This window comes from Phacochoerus africanus, chromosome 8 (assembly GCF_016906955.1).
Source record: "Phacochoerus africanus isolate WHEZ1 chromosome 8, ROS_Pafr_v1, whole genome shotgun sequence".
Classification (NCBI taxonomy): domain Eukaryota; kingdom Metazoa; phylum Chordata; class Mammalia; order Artiodactyla; family Suidae; genus Phacochoerus; species Phacochoerus africanus.
In genome coordinates, this window is record NC_062551.1 from 49,874,080 (window position 1) to 49,898,034 (window position 23,955).

The 23,955-nt window shown below is 52.3% G+C and overlaps 1 protein-coding gene across 7 annotated transcripts in view; it reads left to right on the forward strand.

Moving 5' to 3' along the window:
* Window positions 1–23,253, forward strand: part of GRIK5 (glutamate ionotropic receptor kainate type subunit 5) — a 60,138-nt gene extending 36,885 nt beyond the window's left edge. For 5 of the 7 annotated variants that reach the window (XM_047788698.1, XM_047788704.1, XM_047788697.1 and 2 more), the window contains 8 exons: window positions 1,569–1,685; window positions 1,860–1,969; window positions 2,366–2,539; window positions 13,868–14,033; window positions 14,581–14,806; window positions 17,058–17,186; window positions 17,281–17,402; window positions 21,804–23,253. In XM_047788698.1, the coding sequence (XP_047644654.1) occupies window positions 1,569–1,685; window positions 1,860–1,969; window positions 2,366–2,539; window positions 13,868–14,033; window positions 14,581–14,806; window positions 17,058–17,186; window positions 17,281–17,402; window positions 21,804–22,232 (1,473 nt within the window). In that variant the 3' untranslated portion in view covers window positions 22,233–23,253. The remainder of the gene's footprint in view (window positions 1–1,568; window positions 1,686–1,859; window positions 1,970–2,365; window positions 2,540–13,867; window positions 14,034–14,580; window positions 14,807–17,057; window positions 17,187–17,280; window positions 17,403–21,803) is intronic. The other 2 variants (XM_047788699.1, XM_047788702.1) reach the window with 1 other exon arrangement.
* The last annotated feature ends 702 nt before the right edge of the window (window positions 23,254–23,955 follow it).

Consider the following 23,955-nt stretch of genomic DNA (forward strand, 5'->3'; position numbering starts at 1 on the left):
AGGGAGAGGTCTCTGCTTGAATGTTGCATCCATGTGCCTGGAAGGGGCATCCTGGGAACCAGATCTCAACCCCAGGAGACATCTTGTCCCACTCCTGCTCCCACCCCCATTTTATAGATGAGCAAACTGAGGCCCAAAGACACAGAGGCCCCTGCCCCTGGTCACCCAACGAGCTTGAGTTAGAGCCAGGGCGACTCCTGTGGTGCCCAGCCCTTCCTGGCACCTGGCCTCCTCTGCATGTACCCACATGAGGCCACATGTTGGTGTGTGTGTGTGTTCTGCCTCTAGGGAGTGCTCCCTCGTGTCACTGCTCCCCTACATCCCGTATAGGGCACTTTCTGCCTGAGTCCACTTGGAGGATGCCACTGGGTCAGCCTGTGTCTGGGCAGGCGTGTGTGGGTCTGGTGTAGACCTGGCCATGTACAGTGTTCATGTGTGCAATGTATGTGTATGTCTCTGAAGGGGTGTGTGTATGTGTGTGTGTGTGAAATGCCAGGTTTTTTTCCAAGCCTGTGTCCTGCCCAAAGCTAGTGTCCACTTGGGCTAAAGAGAGATGGCCCTTTTGGGTCAAGCGTTCTGGTGTGCCAGCCAGACCCCAACCCACATGCTTTTCTCCGTCCCACCCTGTCCACCCTTCACCACTTCAGACCTGGGCCCCCAGCCACCCTCCCCCTGACTCAAGACCACATGCAGCATCTCCTAAAGTCATTATCAACTGAGCTGGGCATGGTCCTGTGTCTCAGGGGTGCCTTCATGCACACATCCAAGTCACTAGTGGCTGCCAGGGGCAGAAGTGGCGGTCACACCTCTGCTTTTTCGTCTCCAGGTCCTGCCTTGTCTCCCTCGTGTCTTTGCCTCTCTAAGGCGCAGTATCCCCTTCTGTAAAATGGGGCTAGAAGTTACCTGGTGGCCTAGCAATTAAGGATCCTGTGTTGTCGCTGTAGCGGCTTGGGTCACTGCTGTGGTGCAGGTTCAATCCCTGGCCTGGGAACTTAAGCATGCCGTGGGCACGGCCAAATGATGATCATGATATGGGACTAATGGTGGCCGTTGGGAGCTGTTGAGAGGATTATACAAGGTAATCTAGGTAAAATGGTGTCTAGCATGGAGCCTGGCCCACAGGAAGCGCTGGGTAAATGTTACCTGTTGTTATTTGTTAATACGTAAGGGAAAACCAAGGCTCACAGAGGGTCCTCGTGGGTCAGCATCCATGCATCTCAATTCCAACCTCAGGCTCTCCCTAGGTCCCCAGTATAAACGGAGTGGTGGGTGTCAGTGGTAGGTTTTATAAAGCAGGGTCTTGATGAGGAACTTGACGCGGTGGGAGGGACGGGGGCTGGGATTGGATGAGGTGGGCAGCTGAGCAGGAAAGAGGCCACAGGAGCCTCCTACAGCAGACGTGAGACGACAAGCGTCCAGTTAGGGGCCCTCCTGAGCCAGTCTTAGCTCCTGCCACCCACCTCTTTCTGGGCTTCTGATACTCTGGGTGGCTCCCTGGGTGTGTTCTCTCTAACTGCCCATCTGTCTCCCTGGCCCGCCCCTCTGCCCCTGCCCTGCTTCCCCTCCAGCAGAAGGCAGACCTGGCCGTGGCTGCGTTCACCATCACGGCCGAGCGGGAAAAAGTCATCGACTTCTCCAAACCCTTCATGACCCTGGGGATCAGCATCCTCTACCGAGTCCACATGGTACCGTCCCCTGGAGGGTGGGGGGCTGGCACTGGGACTGAACACCCAGGGGAAGCAGAGGCTGTGGGCTGGACCTCAGATGGGCCGGTGGGGCTCGTGGCCCCAGGGTTGGGGAGGGACTGGGGCTGCCGCTCAGGTCAGCATGGCTCCGGCTCTCACTCCCTCTCCCACCAGGGTCGCAAGCCTGGCTATTTCTCCTTCCTGGACCCCTTCTCCCCTGCTGTGTGGCTCTTCATGCTTCTTGCCTACCTGGCTGTCAGCTGCGTCCTGTTCCTGGCGGCCAGGTGAGTCCACTACCTGCTGCCCGGGAAGGAGGGGTGGGGAGGAGGCGTGAGCCGGGGTCTCCACACCTGAGCTCTCTGACGTCCATCTGGACCATCCTGGGCCTCCACTCGGGGCCTTGGATTCCCTGCACCCTCCCCTCCCTTTCTGGCTCTGTCTCTGTGTTTCCTCCCTGTGGCTCTTTTTCTCTGTGGTTTGCTCCGACCTCTCTCCTTCCCATTCTTTCTGTCTCTCTCCTCTGTTGCCCCCACTATCTCTCTGCTGCTCCGTGTGTGTTTGTTCATCTTTGTCTCTCTCTTGCCCTCCGTTTTTCTCTCCCCGCCTCCCGTCTCTCCCGATGACGGTGTCTCTTTCCTGTTTCTCTCCTTTTCCTCCCCATCCCCTGTGTCTCTCCACAGGCTGAGCCCCTACGAGTGGTATAACCCGCACCCGTGCCTGCGGGCACGCCCCCACATCCTGGAGAATCAGTACACGCTGGGCAACAGCCTCTGGTTCCCCGTGGGGGGCTTCATGCAGCAGGGCTCAGAGATCATGCCCCGGGCGCTGTCCACGCGCTGCGTCAGCGGAGTCTGGTGAGAGGCTGTCTGTCCGCCCTGAGCGGGGCTGGGGGACCCTTCTGAGGCCTGGGCCCATTCCCACTCCTCATGCCAGCTGTATGACAGGAACGGGGCAGGGGAGTGGAGCCCCAGCTCTGCCGCTCTCTGGCTGCATGACCTTGGGCAGCCTGTACCCCTCCACCTTACCTCAGCTTCTTTGTCTGAAAAATGGGGCTAAAAATGGCCATGTCTCCGGTTGTAAGGATTTAGTGAGGCTATGATGGAAAAGTGCTTCTTTTGACCTGAGGGGTTAAATCAGGACAATATCGGTGTTGTGATCGCTGTTGCAGACATTGCTTGGGCAGTCACAGAGACACAGAATATTTGAGCCAGGACAGCATTCACTGTCCAGAGGCTGAGGCCGAGGCTGAGGCCCAGACAGGGACTTCTGCTCCCTCAGCGTCCCACGGGGTCCCACTATTTTGAACAGAACTTATTTTGCTCCCAAGACAAGCTCCAAGAAGCTCTGTGTCACAGAGCCGACACTGACAACTGGTGGTGTCTGGCCCATAGTTTCAAATTTTTTGGAGTTCCCAAAAATGAATCTGTGTCCACAAGGTTACGGATTTGATCCCTGGCCTCACTCAGTGGGTCAGGGATCCAGCTTTTCCATGAGCTGTGGTGTAGGTCGAAAACGTGGCTCGGATCCTGCATTGCTGTGGCTGTGGTGTAAGCTGGCAGCTGTAGCTCCGATTTGACCCCTAGCCTAGGAACTTCCATATGTCACGGGTGCGACCCTAAAAAGCAAATAAAATAAGATAAAATAAAATAAAAATTTTTGCAGTTCCCTGGTGGCCTAGCACTTAAGGATCTGGCATTGTCACTGCTGTGGTTTGGGTCACTGCTGTGGTACGAGTTCGATCCCTGACTTGGAATTTCTGCATGCCTTGGGCATAGCCAAAAATAATTTTTTTTTTAATTAGGTGGCATTTAAAAGCTAGGAAAACTCATTCACAAGTCCAGATTTCTTAGTTTTCTTAAAGATTCACGAGATCTGTAGTGCTCAGCTGGCCTTCCCATCTGGCATGGATGTCTGCTCAGTTGGCCTCGGCCCCCTCTCCCTCCTTCAGTCACCTGGGCTTGGCCTCCAAACACTCATAGTTCCCACCCTGTCTTTTTTTTTTTTTTGGCCTTGCCAGTGGCCTATGAAAGGTCTCGGGCCAGGGATCAAACCCACACCACAGCAGCAACCGGAGCAGCTGCTGTAACAACGCTGGATCCTTAACCCACTGCACCACAAGAGAACTCTGACACCCTGTCTTTTTAAAAAGCAGCTGGGCTTGGTTGCTGTTCATAGAACTCTTCTCATCTCCTTTTCCTTACTAGAACCACAGAAAGGCAAGGAGAATGCTGGAGACAGGCATATTCTCCCGGTTTTATGGATTAGAAGACTGAGGTGCAGAGAGAGGGAGGCTTTTGCTATAAAGAGCATGCATTTGGCTAAAGCCTCCCTGCCACAGGCCACAGGTCACTGCCTGCCCCCAGCCCTGCCCCAGGCCCTTCGTGACCCTCCTGTCAGTCGGAATCCAGGCCTCAGTCATCATTCACCAACACGTGCTCTGAGCCCTTCCGTGTGCCAGGCATGCAGGTGAAAAATCGGCGTTCAGAAGGCAGAGTAGCCAAGAATAAATAAGTAAACAGATAAATGAACACAGAGACATCATATTTTATGCCAAGAATATGTCCCAAAGATATTGACAAATTCAAAACCTGTTCCTTCAAGACTAACCATAATGGTGGTAGGTTTTTCTTTTCTCCCAACTAAGTGGGGTTAACTACATGTGGCAGTTGTTTGCAATTTGCTAGGTCCATTGGCTTTGAAACGTTTGAATCCTGAAGATGTTTTAAAACATTTTGGGATCGGCATCATTTCAGGCATTATACCATGTATTCATTTCCTATTGCTGGTACAGTTAATTCCCACACATTTAGTAGCTTAAAAACAACATAAATTTATTCTCTTACAGTTAGAGGTCAGAAGTGCAAAACAGCTATCACTTGGCTAAAATCAAGGTGTTGGCAGGGCCACTTCTTCTGGGGGGATCCATTTCCTTGCATTTCCAGCTTTGAGAAGCTGCCTGCATCCCTGGGCTTGTGGCCCCTTCCTCCATCTTCAAAGCCAGCAGCATAGTATCTTCAGATATTTCTCTCTGACTCTGACCTCCTTCCACTTATGAGGACCCATGTGATTCTGTCAGGCCCATCTGGATAATCCAGGCTAATCTCTCCCCATCTCAACGTGCTTCACTCATCATTCCTGCAAAGACCCTTTTACCCTGTGAGGGAACATACTCCCAAATTCCAGGGATTAGGATGTAGACGTCTTTGGGGCAAGGCTTCCTTCTGCTACCTGCACACCCTGAGTGAACTTTACTAACATTTTTAATGTAATGGTTTACCAGGTGTACAAAAACTGTGCTATTGAAAAATCCAACAGAGGGAGTTCCCACTGTGGCTCGGTGGGTTAAGAACCTGACTAGTATCCATGAGGACGTGTGTTCGATCCCTGGCCTCACTTAATGGATTAAGGATCGGTGTTGCCACAAACTGCGGTATAGGTGTGGCTCAGATCTGGCGTTGCTGTGAACTGTGGTGTAGGTCACAGACTCAGCTCAGATCCTGCAACTGGCAGGATCTGGTTGGTGTAGGCTGGCAACTGCAGCTCCGATTTGACCCCTGGCCTCGGAACTTGCATGTGCTATGGCTGTGGCCCTAAAAAAAAAGAAAAAAGAAAAACCAAACAGGGTACAGTCAGAGAGAACAAGAGAGAATGGGGGTGCTCTGGAAAGACCCCAGGTGACATGTGGGCTGAGTCCTAAAGGTGAAAATAGAGGCATGCCTGCCAAGGAGAGGGCGGCATGTGTGAGGAGGTGGCCGAGAGGGAATGGGGAGACCCAGGTCAGGTGGGGACCAGTGACCATCTCTCTGCAAGCCATCCCTTCTGCTCCTCAGCCAGGAACCCTCTTCTCCTCCCGCTGGGCGTTCTCTGCCCCTTCCCATTGCTGTCACCCCACAACCCCACAGTCATGCCCCCTCCTTCACGGGAACCTATGACCCTACGTTCATGAATCCTCCCACATGTTCACTCATTCAACAGCTGTTTCAACAGATGTTTGTTCATCTCTAGATGTGACCTCAGCCCAGTGATTCAGCAGGCCAGGGCCCGTGGAGGGAGGTGCAGGTGGGTGCCAGCACCCTACGGCCTTGCTTGCCACCTGAATAGCAGCAGCCCAGCCAGAACCCGCCTCCTGAGCCCCTCTTCTCCTGTGCCTTCTGGCCGTGGCCCACACCCAAGGGCTTGTCAGCCCCCAGTCTCTCCCTCAGCTGAGGAACCCTGCCTGCGCACACCTCCGTCCTTCTGTCCACCAGGTGGGCTCCTAGGCCGTTGCTTCAGGCACTCCTTCACCCTTGTCCTCAGCTTCTCGGCCAGGTCATCCTTTCCTCATGCCCTACAGGCCAAAAATCCCCCAAACCTCAGATCTAGGCAGCAGCCCGGCCCCCCTCCTCACCCCCCACTCCGCACGGGCCCCCTTTATTGATATATCCAGTACAGCCTGTTAGCCATACGCTTTCTAGAAACTCTGCTCCTAGGCTGCCATGTCCTGGTTTTCTCCTACCACTTTGAATCCTCTGTTTCGTTTCACCGTGGGTTCCTTTGGCCCTTGTGCGCTCGCTCTCTCTCCATATCAGTGATTTTTCAGTGCTCACAGATTCAATGTCCTCTTTTTATAACAAATATTTTGTAACATCTCTTTTCCACCCTAATTAAATTCAAGGATAATATATCTACCTACACACATGCTTTGAAACAAATCCATATGATGCCCTGATTGCCATACAGAGGAGAAAAGGGGAAGTGATTGATGAGAAAACAATAGGATGGCACAGTACCCAAATGCCTTGGTGGGAGTGTGCTACCGGCCAGAACGCGGGGGTCAGATGGCCCCACCTGTGTATAATGGATGCGACTGGAATTATGAGAAGTAAGACCATTTCATAGAATTATGTTGACACCTGGAGACTTGACACTTTGAAGTAGTTGGCAAATAAGTGTATTTGTATGAATACAAGTCACTGTAAATGTATTGATTTACACTATAAATGTGACTGGTCCAGGTATCTTCACCTGATAACTCAAATACCACAAGCAGGGTTGCTCTCAGAGATGTGATGTTCCCAAGTGGTGAATGGTTCTTGGCAAAGTTTCAAACAAAATGACATTGCAGCTCAGGGGAAGTGAACCCAACTAGTAACCATGAGGACGTGAGTTTGATCCCTGGCCTCACTCAGTGGGTCAAGGATCTGGTTGCCATGAGCTGTGGTCGCAGACGAGGCTTGGATCTGGCGTTGCTGTGGCTGTGGTATAGGCTGGCTGCTGTAGCTCCGATTTGACCCCTGGCCTGGGAACCTCCATATGCCATTGGGGCGGCCCTAAAAAAAAAGCCAAAAAAAAAAAAAAAAACCCATCCACTTGTTCCTCATTCTAAACAATAGGTGCATTTCTGTTATAGCCATGCAGTTTTTTTCTGTGTTCCTCAGGGTGCAGCGGCTTGATGTGGGATCTGAGTTCCCAGACCAGGGATTGAACCCTGGGCCGCAATGAAAGTGCTGAGTCCACACCATTAGACCACCAGGGAACTCCCAATATTGTGGGCTTTATGTATTAAGGGGTTAGACTTGGGTAATCATGTACCAGATTTTTCCTGTGTCACACTGGGCTGCACTGTCCACATCTGCCCCCTCCCACTGACACCAGGACCCACTCAATCACTCTGGCCACCAGAGTGCCCCACACCCAACCAAGCATCTTCCTTAAACACCCCCTGGGGGCACTCTCTGCCCAGGGGCCACCACTCTGTGCACTCCAGGGCTATCTCATCCAGCCTAGGCTTCTCTTGCTGATGGTAACTGACACTTCCCAAGTCCTCATCTCCAGACCTCTCCATGGCCCCAACAGGTGTCCCCCAAACTCAGCTTGTCCAAAACAGAGCTCATGTCCTTACTGGCAAACTGGACTCCCCACCTGGGTTCCCCTGCTCTGTCTGGGTGAGCGTCCCCATCACCCCCATCAGCGCTATCACCGGCAAGCACACTTGCTCGGGGTCTCCGTGGTGCATGTACCGGGCGCTGAATAGTTTCATCTTAAATGAATAACAATGTTGACCCATGGGGCAGGTCTGGAGAGACTTGGTTTCCAGAGAGGTGGTGTCAGACCCCGGGTCTTTGTATGTGTTGGGTTCTGGTTTCCTTTTGCAGAAGGCATATTATTCATCCCTTTATTCTCCATTCTACCCCCACCCCAGTGCCTAGTACAGGACTGTACATGGGTCCTCAGCAAAGGACAGCAGCTCTTTTCATCATTATCTGTGGAGGAGGGGTGGTCTAGGAGGCCCTCTCAGCATCTCCGCTATCTTCCATCCCCACAGAGCTGTACATCTGCAGCGAGCCAGGCCATTTGCACCTGCCAGGCAGGAGGACTGAGAGGGTCAGGGTAGGATAGATGGCTGCCTTTGGGTCCTAGAGCCAGGCCAGTAGGTACCTCTTCCTCTAAGTCAGTCCTGAGTCATCAAGACAAATGAGAGCACACTCATGCATGGCGCATGATCTGTGCCAGATATTACAACAGCCCCGTGAAGAGGGCTCTACAATTAGACTTACCCTTACAGGTGAATTCAGCCAAGATTTGGGGATTTTCCAGAGACCTTTCTAGCATTGATTTCTACTCTCTTTTCCACTGTGGTCAGAGAATATTCTCTATAGGATTTTAACCCTTGGATTTTTTTTTTTTTTTCTTTTTAGGGCTACACCTGGGGCGTATGGCAGTTCCCAGGCTAGGGGTCAAATCGGAGCTGCAGCTGCCAGCCTATGCCGTAGACACAGACACAGCCACAGCCACATAGGATACGAGCCACATCTGTGACCTATACCGTAGCCAGGGATCAAACCTGTATCCTTATGGTTACTAGTCGAGTTAGTTACCACTGAGCCATAATGGGAATTCCCAATCCTTGGAAATTTATTGAGACTTGTTTTATGGCCACGATATGGTCTATTATGGTAAATATTCTAGATGTACTTGCATAGAATGTATATTTAGCTCTTTGTGGGTGCAAGGTTCTATCAATGTCAGTTAGAGCCAGTAGGTTATTCGAGTCTTCTGTTTGCTTACTGACTCTCTTTCTGCTTGTTTTATCAGTTTTATCAGTATTTAGAGAGAGGAATGTTGAGATCCCCCCCGTAATTGGGAAGAAATTGTATCACTTTTTGCTTCGAAGCTCTGTAATTAGGTGCATAAATGATGTTTAGGACTGTTGTGTCCTTTTGATGAATTGACCCTCTTGTCATTATTTAATGTTTCTTTTTATTCCTGGTAAATTCCTCGCTCTGAGGTTACCTTTATTTGATATTCATATAATCACCCAGTCTTCTTCTTCTTCTTCTTCTTCTTTTTTTTTTCTGTTTCGGGCCGCACCTGCGGCATAGGGAGGTTTCCAGGCTAGGGGTCGAATGGGAGCTGTAGCTTCAGGCCTATACCACAGCCACAGCAATGCGGGATCTGAGCCCTATCTGCGACCTACACCACAGCTCATGGCAACACCAGATCCTTAACCCACTGAGTGAGGCCAAGGATCAAATCCAAAAGCTCATGGTTCCTAGTCAGATTCGTTTCCGCTGTGCCGTGATGGAAACTCCTCACCCAGCCTTCTCTCAGTATTTGCAGAGTATATCTTTCCTCATCCTTTAACTGTCAGTCTACCTATACTGTTACATTTAAAGTGGGTTTCTTATGGGCAGCATATACTTAGGCCTTGGACCAGGGGTTGGCAAACCTTTTCAGTCCTGGGCCAAACAGTAAATATTTTAGGCTTTTCTGGACATATGGTACCTGTTACAGCTACTCAACTCTGATTGAAGTGCAAAATCAGCCATGGTTGAATGATTGTGGCTGTGTTCCAATAAAATTTTATGGACACTGACAATGAAATTTGAATTTTATGTGCTGTGTGTCATGAACTGTTATTCTTCTTTCAATTTCTTTTTAACTATTTGAAAATGTGAAAATCATTTTTAGCTTGAGGGCTATGCAAAAACAAGAGTAAGTTAGATTTGACCTGTGGGCCTAGTCTGCCAACCCCTAGCTGAGACCATTTACCTGTAATGTCATGATTGATACGGTTGGATTTAAACTTACCAACGTTTGTTACTTATTTCACATCTTCTTTTTCCCCCTTTTCCCTCTTTTCCCCTTCTTCTTCTTCTTCTTTTTTTTTTTTAGGGCTTCACCCACAGCACATGGAAGGTCCCAGGCTAGGGTTCGAATCGGGGCTACAGCTGCCACCCTACACCACAGCTGCAGCAACAATGAGATCCAAGCTGCATCTACGACCTACACCACAGCTCACAGCAATGCTGGATCCCTGACCCACTAAGCGAGGCCAGGGATCAAAACCTGCATCTTCATGGATTCTAGTCAGATTCGTTTCTGCTGCACCATGAAGGGAACTCTGTCCCCTTCTTTTTGATTTATTGAGAATTTTAGGATTTTTTTTTATGTCCACTATTGACTTATTCACTATACTATTTTACATTTTTCTTGGTAGTTGCTCTGTGTTTGCAATATGCATTTATAATCGACTCCAAAATACTTTCAGGTAAGATTATACCACTTCACATAAGATGTTAAAACCTTACATAGGAGTTCCCTGGTGGCTCAGTTGGTTAAGGATCTGGTTTTGTCATTGCTGTGGCTTGGGTGGCTGCTATGGTATGGGTTTAGTCCCTGGCCTGGAAACTTCGGCATGCCATGGGCGTGGCTAGACAAAAAATAGAGAATGACCAAAACCAAAAACAACCCTATAACAGGGTTGTTCCAAGCAATGAATGTCTTTTAAAGAAATTTTAGGAGTTCCTTTTGTGGCTCAGTGGTAACAAACCCAGCTAGTATCCATGGGGTTGTGGGTTCAATCCCTGGCCTTGCTCAGTGGGTTAAGGATCTGGCGTTGTCTTGAGCAGTGGTGTAGGTTGCAGATGAGGCTTGGCTTACACATTACTGTGGCTGTGACATAGGCTAGCAGCTGCAGCTCCAATTCAACACCTAGCTGGGAACCACCATATGCTGCTGGTGTGGCCCTAAAAAGCAAAAAAAAAAAAAAATTAAATTTAAAAATTGAAAAAAAAATTAAATGAGGAGTTGTCTTTTTTATTTGCACGCACATCTGACATTTCTGGTGCTCTTCATTCCTTTGTGTATGTGCAAATTTCCATCAAGTATTTTTTTTTTTAATCTGAAGAACTTCTTTTAACATTTCTTGAAGTGCAGGTCAGCTGGCGATTAATTCTCCTAGTTTTTTTTGTTGTTGTTCAAAAAATGTATTAATGTGGAGTTCGCGTCATGGCTCAGTGGTTAACGAATCCGACTAGGAACCATGAGGTTTTGGGTTTGATCCCTAGCCTTGCTCAGTGGGTTAAGGGTCTGGCGTTGCCGTGAGCTGTGGTGTAGGTTGCAGACGTGGCTCAGATCCCACGTTGCTATGGCTGTGGCGTAAGCTGGCAGCTGTAGCTCTGATTAGACCCCTAGTCTGGGAACCTCCCTATGCCATGGGCGTGGCACTAAAAAGACAAAAAAAAAAAAAATTAGGGAGGGAGTGGGAGGGATCGGGAGCTTGGGCTTATCAGACACAACTTAGAATAGATTTATAAGGAGATCCTGCTGAATAGCATTGAGAACTATGTCTAGATACTCATGTTGCAACAGAAGAAAGGGTGGGGAAAAAAATGTAATTGTAATGTATACATGTAAGGATAACCTGACCCCCTTGCTGTACAGTGGGAAAATAAAAAAAATATATATTAAAAAAAAATTATTAATGGAGTTCCCACTGTGGCACAGTGGGTAAAGGATCTGGCGTACACCACAGCTTGCAGACATGATTTGATCCCTGGCCCAGGAACTTCCATATGCTGCAGGTGTGGCCAAAAAAATTGTTAGTGTGCTTTCTTCTTCAAAGGATCGTTTTGCTGGATGTGGAATTCTAGGTTGACAGTTTTATTTTTTTTCACCACATTATTGCATACTTTCTGACCAGGAGTCTCCTGTCACCCTGTCTACTGACAGTGGACTTTGGTTCTCTTTATGTAACAGGTCTTCCCCTCTTCTGGCTGCTTTTAAGATTTCCTTCTCATTGCTGATTATAATGTGCTATGATATGTTTTGTGTGTATGTGTGTTTATCCTGTTTGAGGTTTATTGAGATTCTTGGATCTGCAAAGGTGTAAATTTCATCAAATATTCAAAACATTTTTTGTTGTCTTTTTGTCTTTTAGGGCTGCACTGGTGGCATATGGAGGTTCCCAGGCTAGGAGTCTAATTGGAGCTATAGCCGCCGGCCTGTGCCAGAGCCACAGCAACGCAGGATCTGAGCCTCATCTTCGACCTACACATAGCTCACAGCAACGCCAGATCCCCAACCCACTGAGCAAGGCCAGGGATCGAACCCTTGTCCTCATGGATGCTAGTCGAGTTTGTTAACCACTGAGCCACAACAGGAACTCCTATTCAAAACATTTTGGCCATTACTTTTTTTGGACACACCTGTGGTATGTGGAAATTCCTGAGCCACAGCAGTGACAGTGCTGGATCCTTAACCCATTGAGCCACCAGGGAGCTCTTGTCCATGTTTTTCTTTACATCCTTGATCATTCTGAATATATTTATAACAGCTATTTAACGTTCTTGTCTGCTAATTTCATCATCTCTGCCAACTCTTGGTCTGTTTCAATCAAGTGGCTTTTCTCTCAGTCGTGAGTCACAATTTCCTGCCCCTTTGCGTATCTGAATCTGATAACTTATTTTTTTTCCTGTCTTTTTAGGGCTGCACCCGAGGCATATGTAAGTTCCCAGGCTAGGGGTTAAATCAGAGCTACAGCTGCCAGCCTGTGCCACAGCCACAGCAATGCCAGATCCTTAACCTACTGAGAGAGGCCAGGGATTGAACCTGCGTCCTCATGGATACTGGTCAGGTTTGTTACCGCTGAGCCATGACCGGAACTCCAGTATCTGATAATTTTTTATTGGATGACAGACATTGCGGATTTTACATTGCTTACATTGTTAAATATATTACTTTAAAGAGTCTTGGACTTTGTCTAGAAGGCAGTTAAGTTACTTGTGGATTGTTCTGATCCTTCCCAGTCCTGTTTTTAAGCTCTTTTAAAGTAGGTCTGGCATAGCATAGTCTAGGGCTCACCTACCTCTATTTCTAATGTGCCGTCCTTTTGGGTCTCTACTGAGCTTCTTAGATATTCAGTGGCGTCTCTCTTCTCTGTAGGAGGGAGATTCCCAGCCCTCTGGGAGGGATTCCCAGCCCTCTGGGAGCCCTAGGAATTGTTCTTTGTTTGAAAGTTGTTCTGGAGTTCCCGTTGTGGCACAGTGGTTAATGAATCCGACTAGGAACCATGAGGTTGTGGGTTCGGTCCCTGCCCTTGCTCAGTGGGTTAACGATCCGGCATTGCCGTGAGCTGTGGTGTAGGTTGCAGACGCGGCTGGGATCCTGAGTTGCTGTGGCTCTGGTGTAGGCCAGTGGCTACAGCTCCGATTCAACCCCTAGCCTGGGAACCTCCATATGCTGCGGGAGCGGCCCAAAGAATTAGCAAAAAGACAAAAAAAAAAAAAAAGGAAAAGAAAGTTGTTCTTATCTGACCCCTTGGAGTTCTACCCAATACATAGACAGATATTCAGCCAAAGACTCACGAGGGACCCCATGCAGATTTCTGGAACCATCTATGTGTGGCTCCTTCCTCTTGGTCGTTCTGTCCCACAAAGTCCAGACATCTTAGCCTTCTCGATCTCTGAGCTCCATCTCTACAACTCAGTGAGATTGCCAGACTATTTGGGTTTTCCTTCCTGGCACTGCAGTCTGTAAATTAAATCCAGCCAGACAGCCTGCGCAATGACAAATCTTACTTCATTTGTTTCCCTTTTCTGAGGGATTGCAGTCCTGTGGCCTATTGTCCTATGTCTTTAAGTCCTTTCGTATATTTTGTCCAGTTTTTTCATTCACAGCAGGAGGGTATTTCCAGATCGTCTTAGTCGCCTGTGTCTGGGAGCAGATGTCTCTAGAAACAATATTTAAACCCAAGGAGTCTGGCTCCAGATTCCATGCTCCCAGACTCTCTACCAGTCAGCAGTCACTGAGCCTTCTAGATGTGGGGTCACGGAGGTGGTGCCACCAGTGGGGCACATGGCCACGGGGGGCAGGGCGGCTGGGGTGGCTCCCGCCTGTGGCTCACCCCTCCCGCCCCTCAGGTGGGCCTTCACCTTGATCATCATCTCCTCCTACACGGCCAACCTGGCCGCCTTCCTCACCGTGCAGCGCATGGAGGTGCCTGTGGAGTCGGCCGACGACCTGGCAGACCAGACCAACATTGAGTACGGCACTATCCACGCTGGCTCCACCATGACCTTCTTTCAGGTGGGGCCGCCAGAGCCACCCAGGCTTGGTGTCGGGATCCCCGCCAGGCACAGCAGCTCAGGGTGGGGCAGGGCCTTCCTCAGAAGGTTCCCAAAGGGCCTGTGGGAGGTAAGCAGCCCTGTTCGGCATGGACGCAGGTCTCCCTGAAGCAGGCTGGGCCCTGGGGAGACATAGGGGTTGAGCATCTGTTTCCAGCTTCTGTGAAGAAAGCCTGGGAAGACCAGGAAGTCGGGGCTCAGGGTCAAGCTACACCGAGGCCCAGAGGTGGAAAAGAGAAAAAGGAGTGAAAAACAGCCTGGGACCCCTTCTTGCCAAGCCTTCGGTCCTCAGGGTCCTCGCTGGGCTGGCAGGCGTGGGGGTGACCCAGGCCTGGCCTTGAGCAGTCTGTCTGTGTCTCTCCTCTGCCTCTGGCTCTTTCTGTCGTCCTCTGGTCTCCTCACTCTCTTGGGTGGAGGGAGACTTCCTAGAGGACAGGGGACGGGGTTCAGGAGAAAGGCAGGAGTGGCAAGACCTTCACCTGTCTTCCCCTCGTGCCCCCTCTGCCCAGAATTCCCGCTACCAGACGTACCAGCGCATGTGGAACTACATGCAGTCGAAGCAGCCCAGCGTGTTCGTCAAGAGCACAGAGGAGGGCATTGCCCGCGTGCTCAACTCCCGCTACGCCTTCCTGCTCGAGTCCACCATGAACGAGTACCACCGGCGCCTCAACTGCAACCTCACCCAGATCGGGGGCCTCCTCGACACCAAGGGCTATGGCATCGGCATGCCGCTGGGTATGGCAGCAGCGGGGCTGGGGCTGGGGCTGCAGGGGGCGCCCTGGGCCTCGGAAGCCAAGCCCTGTGAGCGGCCAGGGAACGGCCAGGCCCTCACTGAGCTGGCTGGGTGTGTGGTGTGGCCTTGGGCAGGTGACGCTGCCTTTCTGAGCCTCTGTACCCTCCACCTGCATACACAGGCCTAGGAGCACCCAGTTCCAGCCCTACAGGGCTGAGGGGGAAGCTCAGTGAGGCTGTGCACCTCTCAGTGCCTGTGGGCCATGGGGCTTGCTCCCTCCCCCCATGGCCCAGGGGTCCCTCGAGGGTGGGGATCTGGTTTTATTTACTTCATATTCTGCACCAAACCCATAGCCTGGCTCAGAGCAGGTGCTCAGAAAATGGATAATGAATATTGTTGGATTTTATTTTATTTTTTGTCTTTTTATGGCTGCACCCAACCTTCATCCATGGGTTCATTACTGCTGAGTCACAACGGGAACTCCCAAACCCACCTATATTCTGATGATCTCTGCATTACTTTATTGATCATTACTCCAAATCTTAGCAGCTTGCGGTAGGGTTAGTGCCGTACCAGGGAAACAGCTTACCTGGTACTTTGGGGGACAGGCTGCAGAGTCACACCAACCTGGATTTAAATCCCAGCTTCCGGAGTTCCCGTCATGGCGCAGTGGTTAACCAATCCGACTAGGAACCATGAGGTTGCGGGTTCAATCCCTGCCCTTGCTCAGTGGGTTAACGATCTGGCGTTGCCGTGAGCTGTGGTGTGGGTTGCAGACGCGGCTTGGATCCCGCGTTGCTGTGGCTCTGGCGTAGGCCGGTGGCTACAGCTCTGATTCAACCCCTAGCCTGGGAACCTCCATATGCCACGGGAGCGGCCCAAGAAATAGCTAAAAAAAAAAAAAAAGATAAATCCCAGCTTCCTCCCTAACTCGGGAAAGAGTGTCACCTGCCTCATTCAGATAATGAAGGTGGTAATACTTGCCTCACAGTATTGTTGTGAGACTTGAATAAGTTTCTGTAAACCAAGGGTCTGGCACACAGTAGCTTCCTGATAAAATGCTAATCCCTCCTTGCCCGTATCCCTAGTTCCTGGCACCTTTAGGTGCTCAAGAATGATTGTAGTGAGTGAAGAAATGAGTACAGAATAGGATGTGGCTAAGGTGTTTGGTATCTGAGAGGAGAGAGGTGGTCCAGGGTTGGGACCATGAGGAAGAGAGGTGTGGCTGGGGAGTAATTTACTTGGCAGATCCGATGCCCTACTATGTGGCAGGCAGTGTGCTGGATGCTAGGATGCCAGAGAGGGGCTGCCCAGCCCCCACCCTCCAAGCATCCACTGGGGCTCAGACAGCAGACAGACAGTAAACACATAGCTTTATCATGTGATGCCAGGTGAGGACAACTGCTCTGAAGTAAATGGGGGTAAGAGATACAACCAATTTTTATATTTCAAAAATATCTCAACTCAAATTTCTCAAAAACTTTTTAAAAACTAGGGGAAGAGACTGACGGGAAGCGGGATGCTTGCTGTCATTTTAAATAGAGTTAGAGGAGTTCCCTCTGTGACACAGCAGGATCAGTGGCATCTTGGGAGCTCTGGACGCAGGTTCGATCCTCAGCCCGGCACAGTGGGTTAAGGATCTGGGGATGCCACAGCTGCAGCTTCAGTCCTGACCGTGGCTCAGGTCTGATTCCTGGCCTGGGAACTCCATATGCCACAGAGGAGCCAATAAATAAATAAATAAATAAATAAATAAATAAATAAATAAATAACTGGAGCTAGAGAAGATCCCTCAGGCACCATGTGAGCCGAGCCCTGAGTGATGTGAGGAAAGGAACATTCCAGGTGGAGGTAAAGGTCCTAGGGAGCCCCAGGACCAATGAATCAGGATCTTGATGGCCAAGGAAAGAACATTTTTCCCTAGCTGCAACCAGAAGCCAGTTTTAAGCCCCAGAGAGGCATGATCTGTGCCTTTGTTTCTGAAACTGTCTCTCTGGCTACTGTTGAGAAGACCTGGGGGGTGGTGAGGGGAGGCCACAGGGAAGGGACGGTGACAAATGCGACAGGTCGGGGGTGGCCCAGGGTGGTTGCAGGGGGGTTGGCGATCAGTCACCAGACCGAAGGTGCACAGGGAGGCTACTGGGAACGCGGCAGAGCCGGGAGGAGAGGCCGTGGTGAGGGAACATTTAGGGTTTGGGTGGGCAGGGCTCCGGGACTCCGATGGCCAGTCACCCCATCATGTGCCCTGTCCAGGCTCCCCGTTCCGGGATGAGATCACACTGGCCATCCTGCAGCTTCAGGAGAACAACCGACTGGAGATCCTGAAGCGCAAGTGGTGGGAGGGTGGCCGGTGCCCCAAGGAGGAGGACCATCGAGCTAAAGGTCAGCCACCCCCACATGCCGTGCCCTTCCCGAAGGCCCTTTGATGCCCCTGGTCCCCACAGCCCCACCCATGGCTCTCCCCATCCACCCCCAGGTCTGGGCATGGAGAACATCGGCGGCATTTTTGTCGTGCTCATCTGTGGCCTCATCATTGCCGTCTTCGTGGCGGTCATGGAATTCATATGGTCCACGCGGAGGTCAGCAGAGTCAGAAGAGGTGAGGAGGCTGGTGGAAGGTGTGGGGAAAAGTGGGACCCTAGGGGTGGGGACAGGAAGACCATTGCCTTAGGAGCCATTATGGTAGGAATGCAAGAGGTAGAGGGCCACCTGGGAGCCAGGGGTGGGGGGTGAGAGAGGATCAGAGACCCCAGGGGTCGAGGAAGCCCACGAAGCAGTGAGAGCAGATGGGAGAGAGGGTCCAGGGGCACGAGGCAGGACCCAGGAAAGGGCACAGGTGGGGGAGGAGCCAGGAGAGGCACAGAGAGGAGGATATGGGGAGAGGCTGAGGTGGAAAAGCTAGAAGAAATAGGAGAGACAGAGGCAAGGAGAATGCAGCTGAATGCGACAGCCAGGAGAGGGACTAGCTGGCTAGTCTCACGCCACATGCAGGCATGGTGCTACTCAGCCATACTCCTCCACGGCCGGACCTGGCACACTCCCACCCTCCTTGGTGATTCCAACCTTCCCCCCTCCCTACCAGCCCCCCCACCCCCCCACCCTGCTTTGAGTGATGACCTTGCTTCTCCTGCTGAGAGAAGCAGAGGAGTCCGAGAGCAAGAGCGTGCCAGGCCCCACCTCCACATCTCGATCTCTCCACTCGCCCCCCTGTCAGCTGCTCCAAATGAACAGCCCTGCTCCTCGCCAAGGCACCCCACACCTGTGCCCTGTCCCCTCCTCTCTCGCCTTCCCAAGGACATGTCCCAGCCCTTCTCTCCTTCACTCCTGCCTCATTAGTCTCCTCTCTGCACTGGCTCAAGCCTGGCAGCACACAAATGTGCTGTCATTCCTCCCATCTTCAGGAAAAGCCTCTCTGGACCCCGGTTCCTCTCCAGCCTCTGCCCCACTCCTCCTTTCCGTTGCAGCTTTGGTGGAGTGTGTTCCTCTGCTCTTTCCAGTTTCCATCCTTCCATTCATTCTGGGACACCACCTGTCCCACTTCTGTCCCCACCTCTCTACTGAAGCCAGGCTCCTCCCCAGTGACCTCCATGTCTGAAATCCAGTGCCCGAGTCTCCCACCTCATCGCTGTGAGGTGGCCATGGGCTGCAGCACAGCTGGTCCATGTCTCCTCACGACCCTTCCTTCCCTGCTCCTGCCGCCTTTTCCTCCTCCCTCTCTGGCACTCTTCTGTTGGCAGGATCTAGGGCTCGGTCCTTAGGTTGCTTCTCTTCACTTTCTCCACTCCTTAGTGATCCCATTTAGTCGAATAGTCTGTAAGACCATCTGCAGGCTGATGATTCCTCTATTATTTATCTTTTGCCACATAGCAAATCATCCCCCAGTTTAGCAACTTAAAACAGCAAACTTTGGAGTTCCCATAGTGGCTCAGCAGCAACAAATCCGACTAGTATCCATGAGGATGCAGGTTCAATCCCTGGCCTCCCTCAGTGGGTTAAGGATCCAGTGTTGCTATGAGCTGTGGTGTAGGTCACAGACGAGGCTTGGATCCTGCGTTGCTGTGGTTGTGGCGTAGGCGGGGCAGCTGTAGCTCCGATTTGACCCCTAGCCTGGGAACCTCCATATGCCACACATGTAGGCCTAAAAAGCAAAAATAAACAAACAGCAAACTCATATCAATTCACAATCTCTGTAGGTCAGAAATCTGGGAGCAGCTTAGCTGGGTGGTTCTGGCCGCCCAGCGAGGTGACTGAGTGATGACATGGAGAGGCTAATGCCATTGAAAGAAGAATTTGTTTCTTACATTTTCTGAGAGGAAAGGGCTTGACATGCCACACAATTGGGCCATAAGGGAAGCGCCAGATTTGGTCAGGAGGCAAAAGGATGGCGAAACCTAGGCCAGAGCTATTATTAGGGTTTCTGTGGGAAAGGCAAGGCAGGTAGGGAGGTGGCTTAGGGTTGGGCAGTGTGAATACTGTTGGCAGGCTCTGGGCTAAGAGTGGTCTCTGAGAGGAGTTCCCTCTGTGGTGCAACAGGATCTGTGGCATCTTTGCAGCACCAGGACACAGGTTAAATCCCTGGCTCAAGCAGTGGGTTAAAGGATCTGATATTGCTGCAGCTATGGCGTAGGTCACAGCTGTGGCTCAGATCTGATCCCTGGCCTGGGAACTCCATATGCTGCGGGGTGGCCAAAAAAGGAGAAAGAAAAAGAAAAAGAATGGTCAAGGAGTTCCCTTTGTGGCTCAGTGGAAATGAATCTGACTAGTATCCATGAGGATGCAGGTTCAATCCCTGGCCTCACTCAGTGGGTTAAGGAGCTGGCATTGCCGAGAGCTGTGGTGTAGGTCGCAGACACAGCTCTGATCCCACGTGGCTGTGGCTGTGGCAAAGGCCAGCGACCCCTAGCCTGGGAACTTCCATATACCACAGGTGAAGCCCTAAAAAGCAAAAAAAAAAAAAAAAAGGTGGTCCTTAGTTTTCTAGTACCCAGTCCTGGGTTGACTGGGAGATACTGGCTTGGTGTGTGAGAGTCAGATAAAGGGGGTGCATAGCCTCAGGATTGGTTGGTTTTCTATGAAAGGCAGGCTCCCAGGCCTTGGCCATCCCTGAGAATCAGCTAGCTCTAGGAGGGAGCTAGATACATCCTAAGCTAGAGAGAATGAAAATACACTCATTCACATGGCAGTTGGCAGGAGGCCTCAGTTCCTCACATAGGGATCTCTCCATAGGGCTGCTTGAGTGTGTCACACAGTGGCAGCTGACTTCCCCCAGAGGGAGTGATCTGAGAGAGCCAGGCGGAAGCCAGAATGTCAGCTGACCTCGCCTTATTCTGTTGCTCATGCAGCAACCCTCATAGAAGGTGAAGGGGATTACACAAGGGTGTGAACTCCCCTAGGGCAGAAACTTGGAGGCTGCCTGTCACAACCCCCAAATGTGCATGCCTCACAGGAACCTCTCCCTAACCCACAATTTGTAATTTCAGCTCCACACTTGACATCCATGTGGTTGTGCATGACATCACACATCCAACATAGAGCTCCTGACCACTCATCAGGCAACACCATCATTCCTGAAACTCAGACCCAAATATGCCGAGTCACCCTTTACTCCTCCCTCATCCTCACACACCCTCCTTTTTCTTTTTTTGGCATATGGAGGTTCCCAGGTTAGAGGTTGAATCAGAACTGCAGCTGCCAGCCACAGCCACAGCCACAGCAACTCAGGATCCGAGCCAAGTCTGAGACCTATACCACAGCTGACAGCAACGCCAGATTCTTAACCCACTGGGTGAGGCCAGGGATCAAACCTGCATCCTCATGGATACTGGTTTCCACTGCGCCACAATGGGAACTTCTCCTCACACCCTCTTATCTGATCTCTTAGCAAAAACTGTTGGCTCCACCTTCAAAACATACCCAGAATTCAACCCCTTCTCACCTCCTTGGCCACCACCACGCTGGTCCAGCCACCACCATCTCCTGCATGGTGATAGCAGCTCCCTGGTGGGTTCTCTGCTCTTGCCTTTGGCTTCCCTACTGTCTATTCTCAACACAGCTCCAGAACGAGCCTGTGAAAGCACAGCAGTTGCCAGTGGTTCCCATTTAACGCAGAGTAAAAGCCAAATCCTTACAGGGGCCTCTGGGCCTTACACAAGCCAGCGTCCATTGCTCCTCCTCTGACTTCATCTCCTCCCCGTCCCCCTTGCCGACCCCACTCTGGCCACCCTGAGCTCTAGGCTCCTCTAGCATCTCACACTGCTCCCACCACTGCCTTTGTCTACTTGCAGGTCCTCTTCTCCATGAATCTTCCCTAACCTCCCATCTCAAAATTCAGCATCGCTCCCCACTCCCACACCCACCTCTTTTCCCAATTTTTCTCTTAAAGCACTCATTCATCACCATCTAATATACTACTTATATTTACGTGTTGTTGTTGTTCTCTGCACACTGGAATATAACTATGAGGGCAGGGGTTTGTCTGTTTTGTTCTCTGCTGTATTCCCAATGCCCAAAACAGTGCCTGTGTTTTAGGCATTGGGAATGTGTTCAACGAATATGTCTGGCAATGGTGACTGCGCGAATCAGTGACAGAGGGTGGAGAACTAGGAGGAAGGAAGGCCAGAAGTAGTTAGAAACTTGGGAGTGAAAAAAGAGGAAAGAGTAGGAAGAGAAGAGCGGATAGGAGATGAAGGGCCGGTTTAAGAACAAATCCAAAGCGAGACAGACGGGAGAAGTGAAGGAGAGACAGGAGTTGAGAGGTGGAGAGGCGACATGAGAAGAGCATGGGGAAACCAGGGAACTATAAGGAGAGAGGAGAAGGAAGAGAGGAGGTAAAAGGGCATGCGGGAAAGAGAAAGTGAGGCCAAGAAAGAGAAGGGTGTGGAGTGGGGCGGGAAGAGCAGGGAGGTCGGAGAGGACCAGAGAAAAGGAAGAGGGAGGGGCGGCGGCGAGGAGAGCGCCGGACGGTGACCACCGCATCCCGCCCCACCCGCGCCGCCCCCAGGTCTCGGTGTGCCAGGAGATGCTGCAAGAGCTGCGGCACGCGGTGTCCTGCCGCAAGACGTCGCGTTCCCGCCGGCGCCGGCGCCCAGGAGGCCCGAGCCGGGCCCTGCTGTCGCTGCGCGCCGTCCGCGAGATGCGCCTCAGCAACGGCAAGCTCTACTCTGCCGGCGCGGGCGGGGATGCGGGCGGCGCGCACGGGGGCCCCCAGCGCCTCCTGGACGATCCGGGGCCGCCCGGCGGGGCCCGGCCCTCCGCCCCTACTCCTTGCACCCACGTGCGTGTCTGCCAGGAGTGCCGGCGCATCCAGGCACTGCGGGCCTCCGGGGCCGGTGCGCCCCCGCGTGGCCTGGGAGCACCCGCCGAAGCCACCAGCCCGCCGCGGCCGCGGCCCGGCCCCGCCGGCCCCCGCGAGCTGGCGGAGCACGAGTGACCACGGGCGGGGCCGGGCGGGCGCCCGGACTGACCGCAGGGACGGGGTCCGTCCCAGGCCCCGGCCACTCTCGTTTCCCTAGTGGGCGAGGGGCGGGACTTGTGCCCCAGGGCGCTGGACCCCACGATTTTGCCTTTGGCTCCGGGTGAAGGCGGAGGCCCGGCTCCAGAGCCTACCTGCGCCCCCTAGTGGACTCGCCAGAGGGTGCCGCGAACGCCCGCATTTCGCCCCACCACTGCGGACAAGAGGAGCGCAGGAATCGAGGACTCCAGGGGCCGGGGACTGCGGGGGCCGCTCCCAGAAGGGGAAAGCAGTCTACAGGGAGAAGCCCATCCTGGGACTGCTCAGGCTCCCCAAGACTTGACGCAGCCCTCCTTACTTTTGGAGGAGTGGGGGACCTCTGGGCAGATGGGTGTCCCTGGGCGCCCTTCAACTCTTCTCTTTCTCTCTTTTTTTTGGGGAGAAATCTCGGAATTTCTATGAGACCCCCCACAGGGAAGGGGTCAGTTGGGCCCCCATCCCTCCCCCTGCCACACCCCAGTCCCTGTTGGAATAAAAAAAAGAACAAAACCCCAAAACTGGGGATACCTGGGTCTCATTTCCTGGGGTGTGAGGGCACTGGAGGCTTGGGCTCCCCTCCCCCCAGGGCTACTGGGAACCACAGACTGGATGGACACTCCTGCATTTTCTCGATTCTACACCCTGCCCACAGACGACAGGTCATCCCAGATCCGGCCAGCTGGCCCTTCTCCACTGACCTTCTCTCAGGACAGAAGGAGGCTGCGACAGAGACCCTGAGACAGATGGAGAAAGATGCGAGGATCTGGAAAGGCGGAGACACCAGGAAAAGGAGCTGTAGAAAGACAAACCAGATGGGGCTGGGGGTGGGGAGAGCAAATAAACTGCTCATGGTGGTGCCTGGGGTGGTCGGTGTGGTGGCAAATGTGTCCCTGGGTGAGAGTAATTTGGTGACTTTGTAATCGTTTGTGTGTGTGTGTCCATGAGACCATCTTCCACTGTCTGTGACTGTGACCCTGTGTTTTTGCTGAACAGTGTACCTCCCCAGCCGCCGAGACAGGGAGTGCGAGGTCCCAGTGGGGGTGGGGTGGGGAAGGCGAAGGGATGGTGGAGCAGGGAGAAGGGTGGGTCTGCTTCTGTCCCCGCCCTCCCCCGCCCTGCTGGAGGTTTCTGTGGAAACTGCAGCTGAGAAAGGACGAGTGAAGGTCACACAGCCAGAACCAAAACGAGGCCGAGTAGAAGGGGGAGAGATGGAGGGTTGGGGAGAAAGAAATGGGCGGGGATAGGGGAGAGACAGAAATGGGGTAAAAAAAGGGAGAGGCCATGGAGGGGCAGGGAGGGATGGGGAAATAGAGCAAAGAGGGAGACACAGGGAGACAAACCTTGCCAAGGTGGGAGAAGCCTGAGAGAATGGACAAGGGGATGAGGGGGAGCAGAGAAGTTAAGAGATCCAGGGAGTTGCGGCCAAGAGAAGCAGAGACTGAGGTGGAGCTGAGGCAGGTGAGAGAAGAAGCTGTAGAAAACTATGTGGAGATGGTAGGGGACCTGAGCAGTCAGAAAAGCTGGACTGAGAGAGAGGGACCTAGCGAGGGAGAGGCGCTGGGCTGGGCCCCGCCTCTCGAGCAGGCGGCCCAGAGCTCGGGAGCTGTCCGTTCAGCACCGGCGTGCAGCATCTCCCTGTCCCCCCTGCAGGACCTGCCTGCCA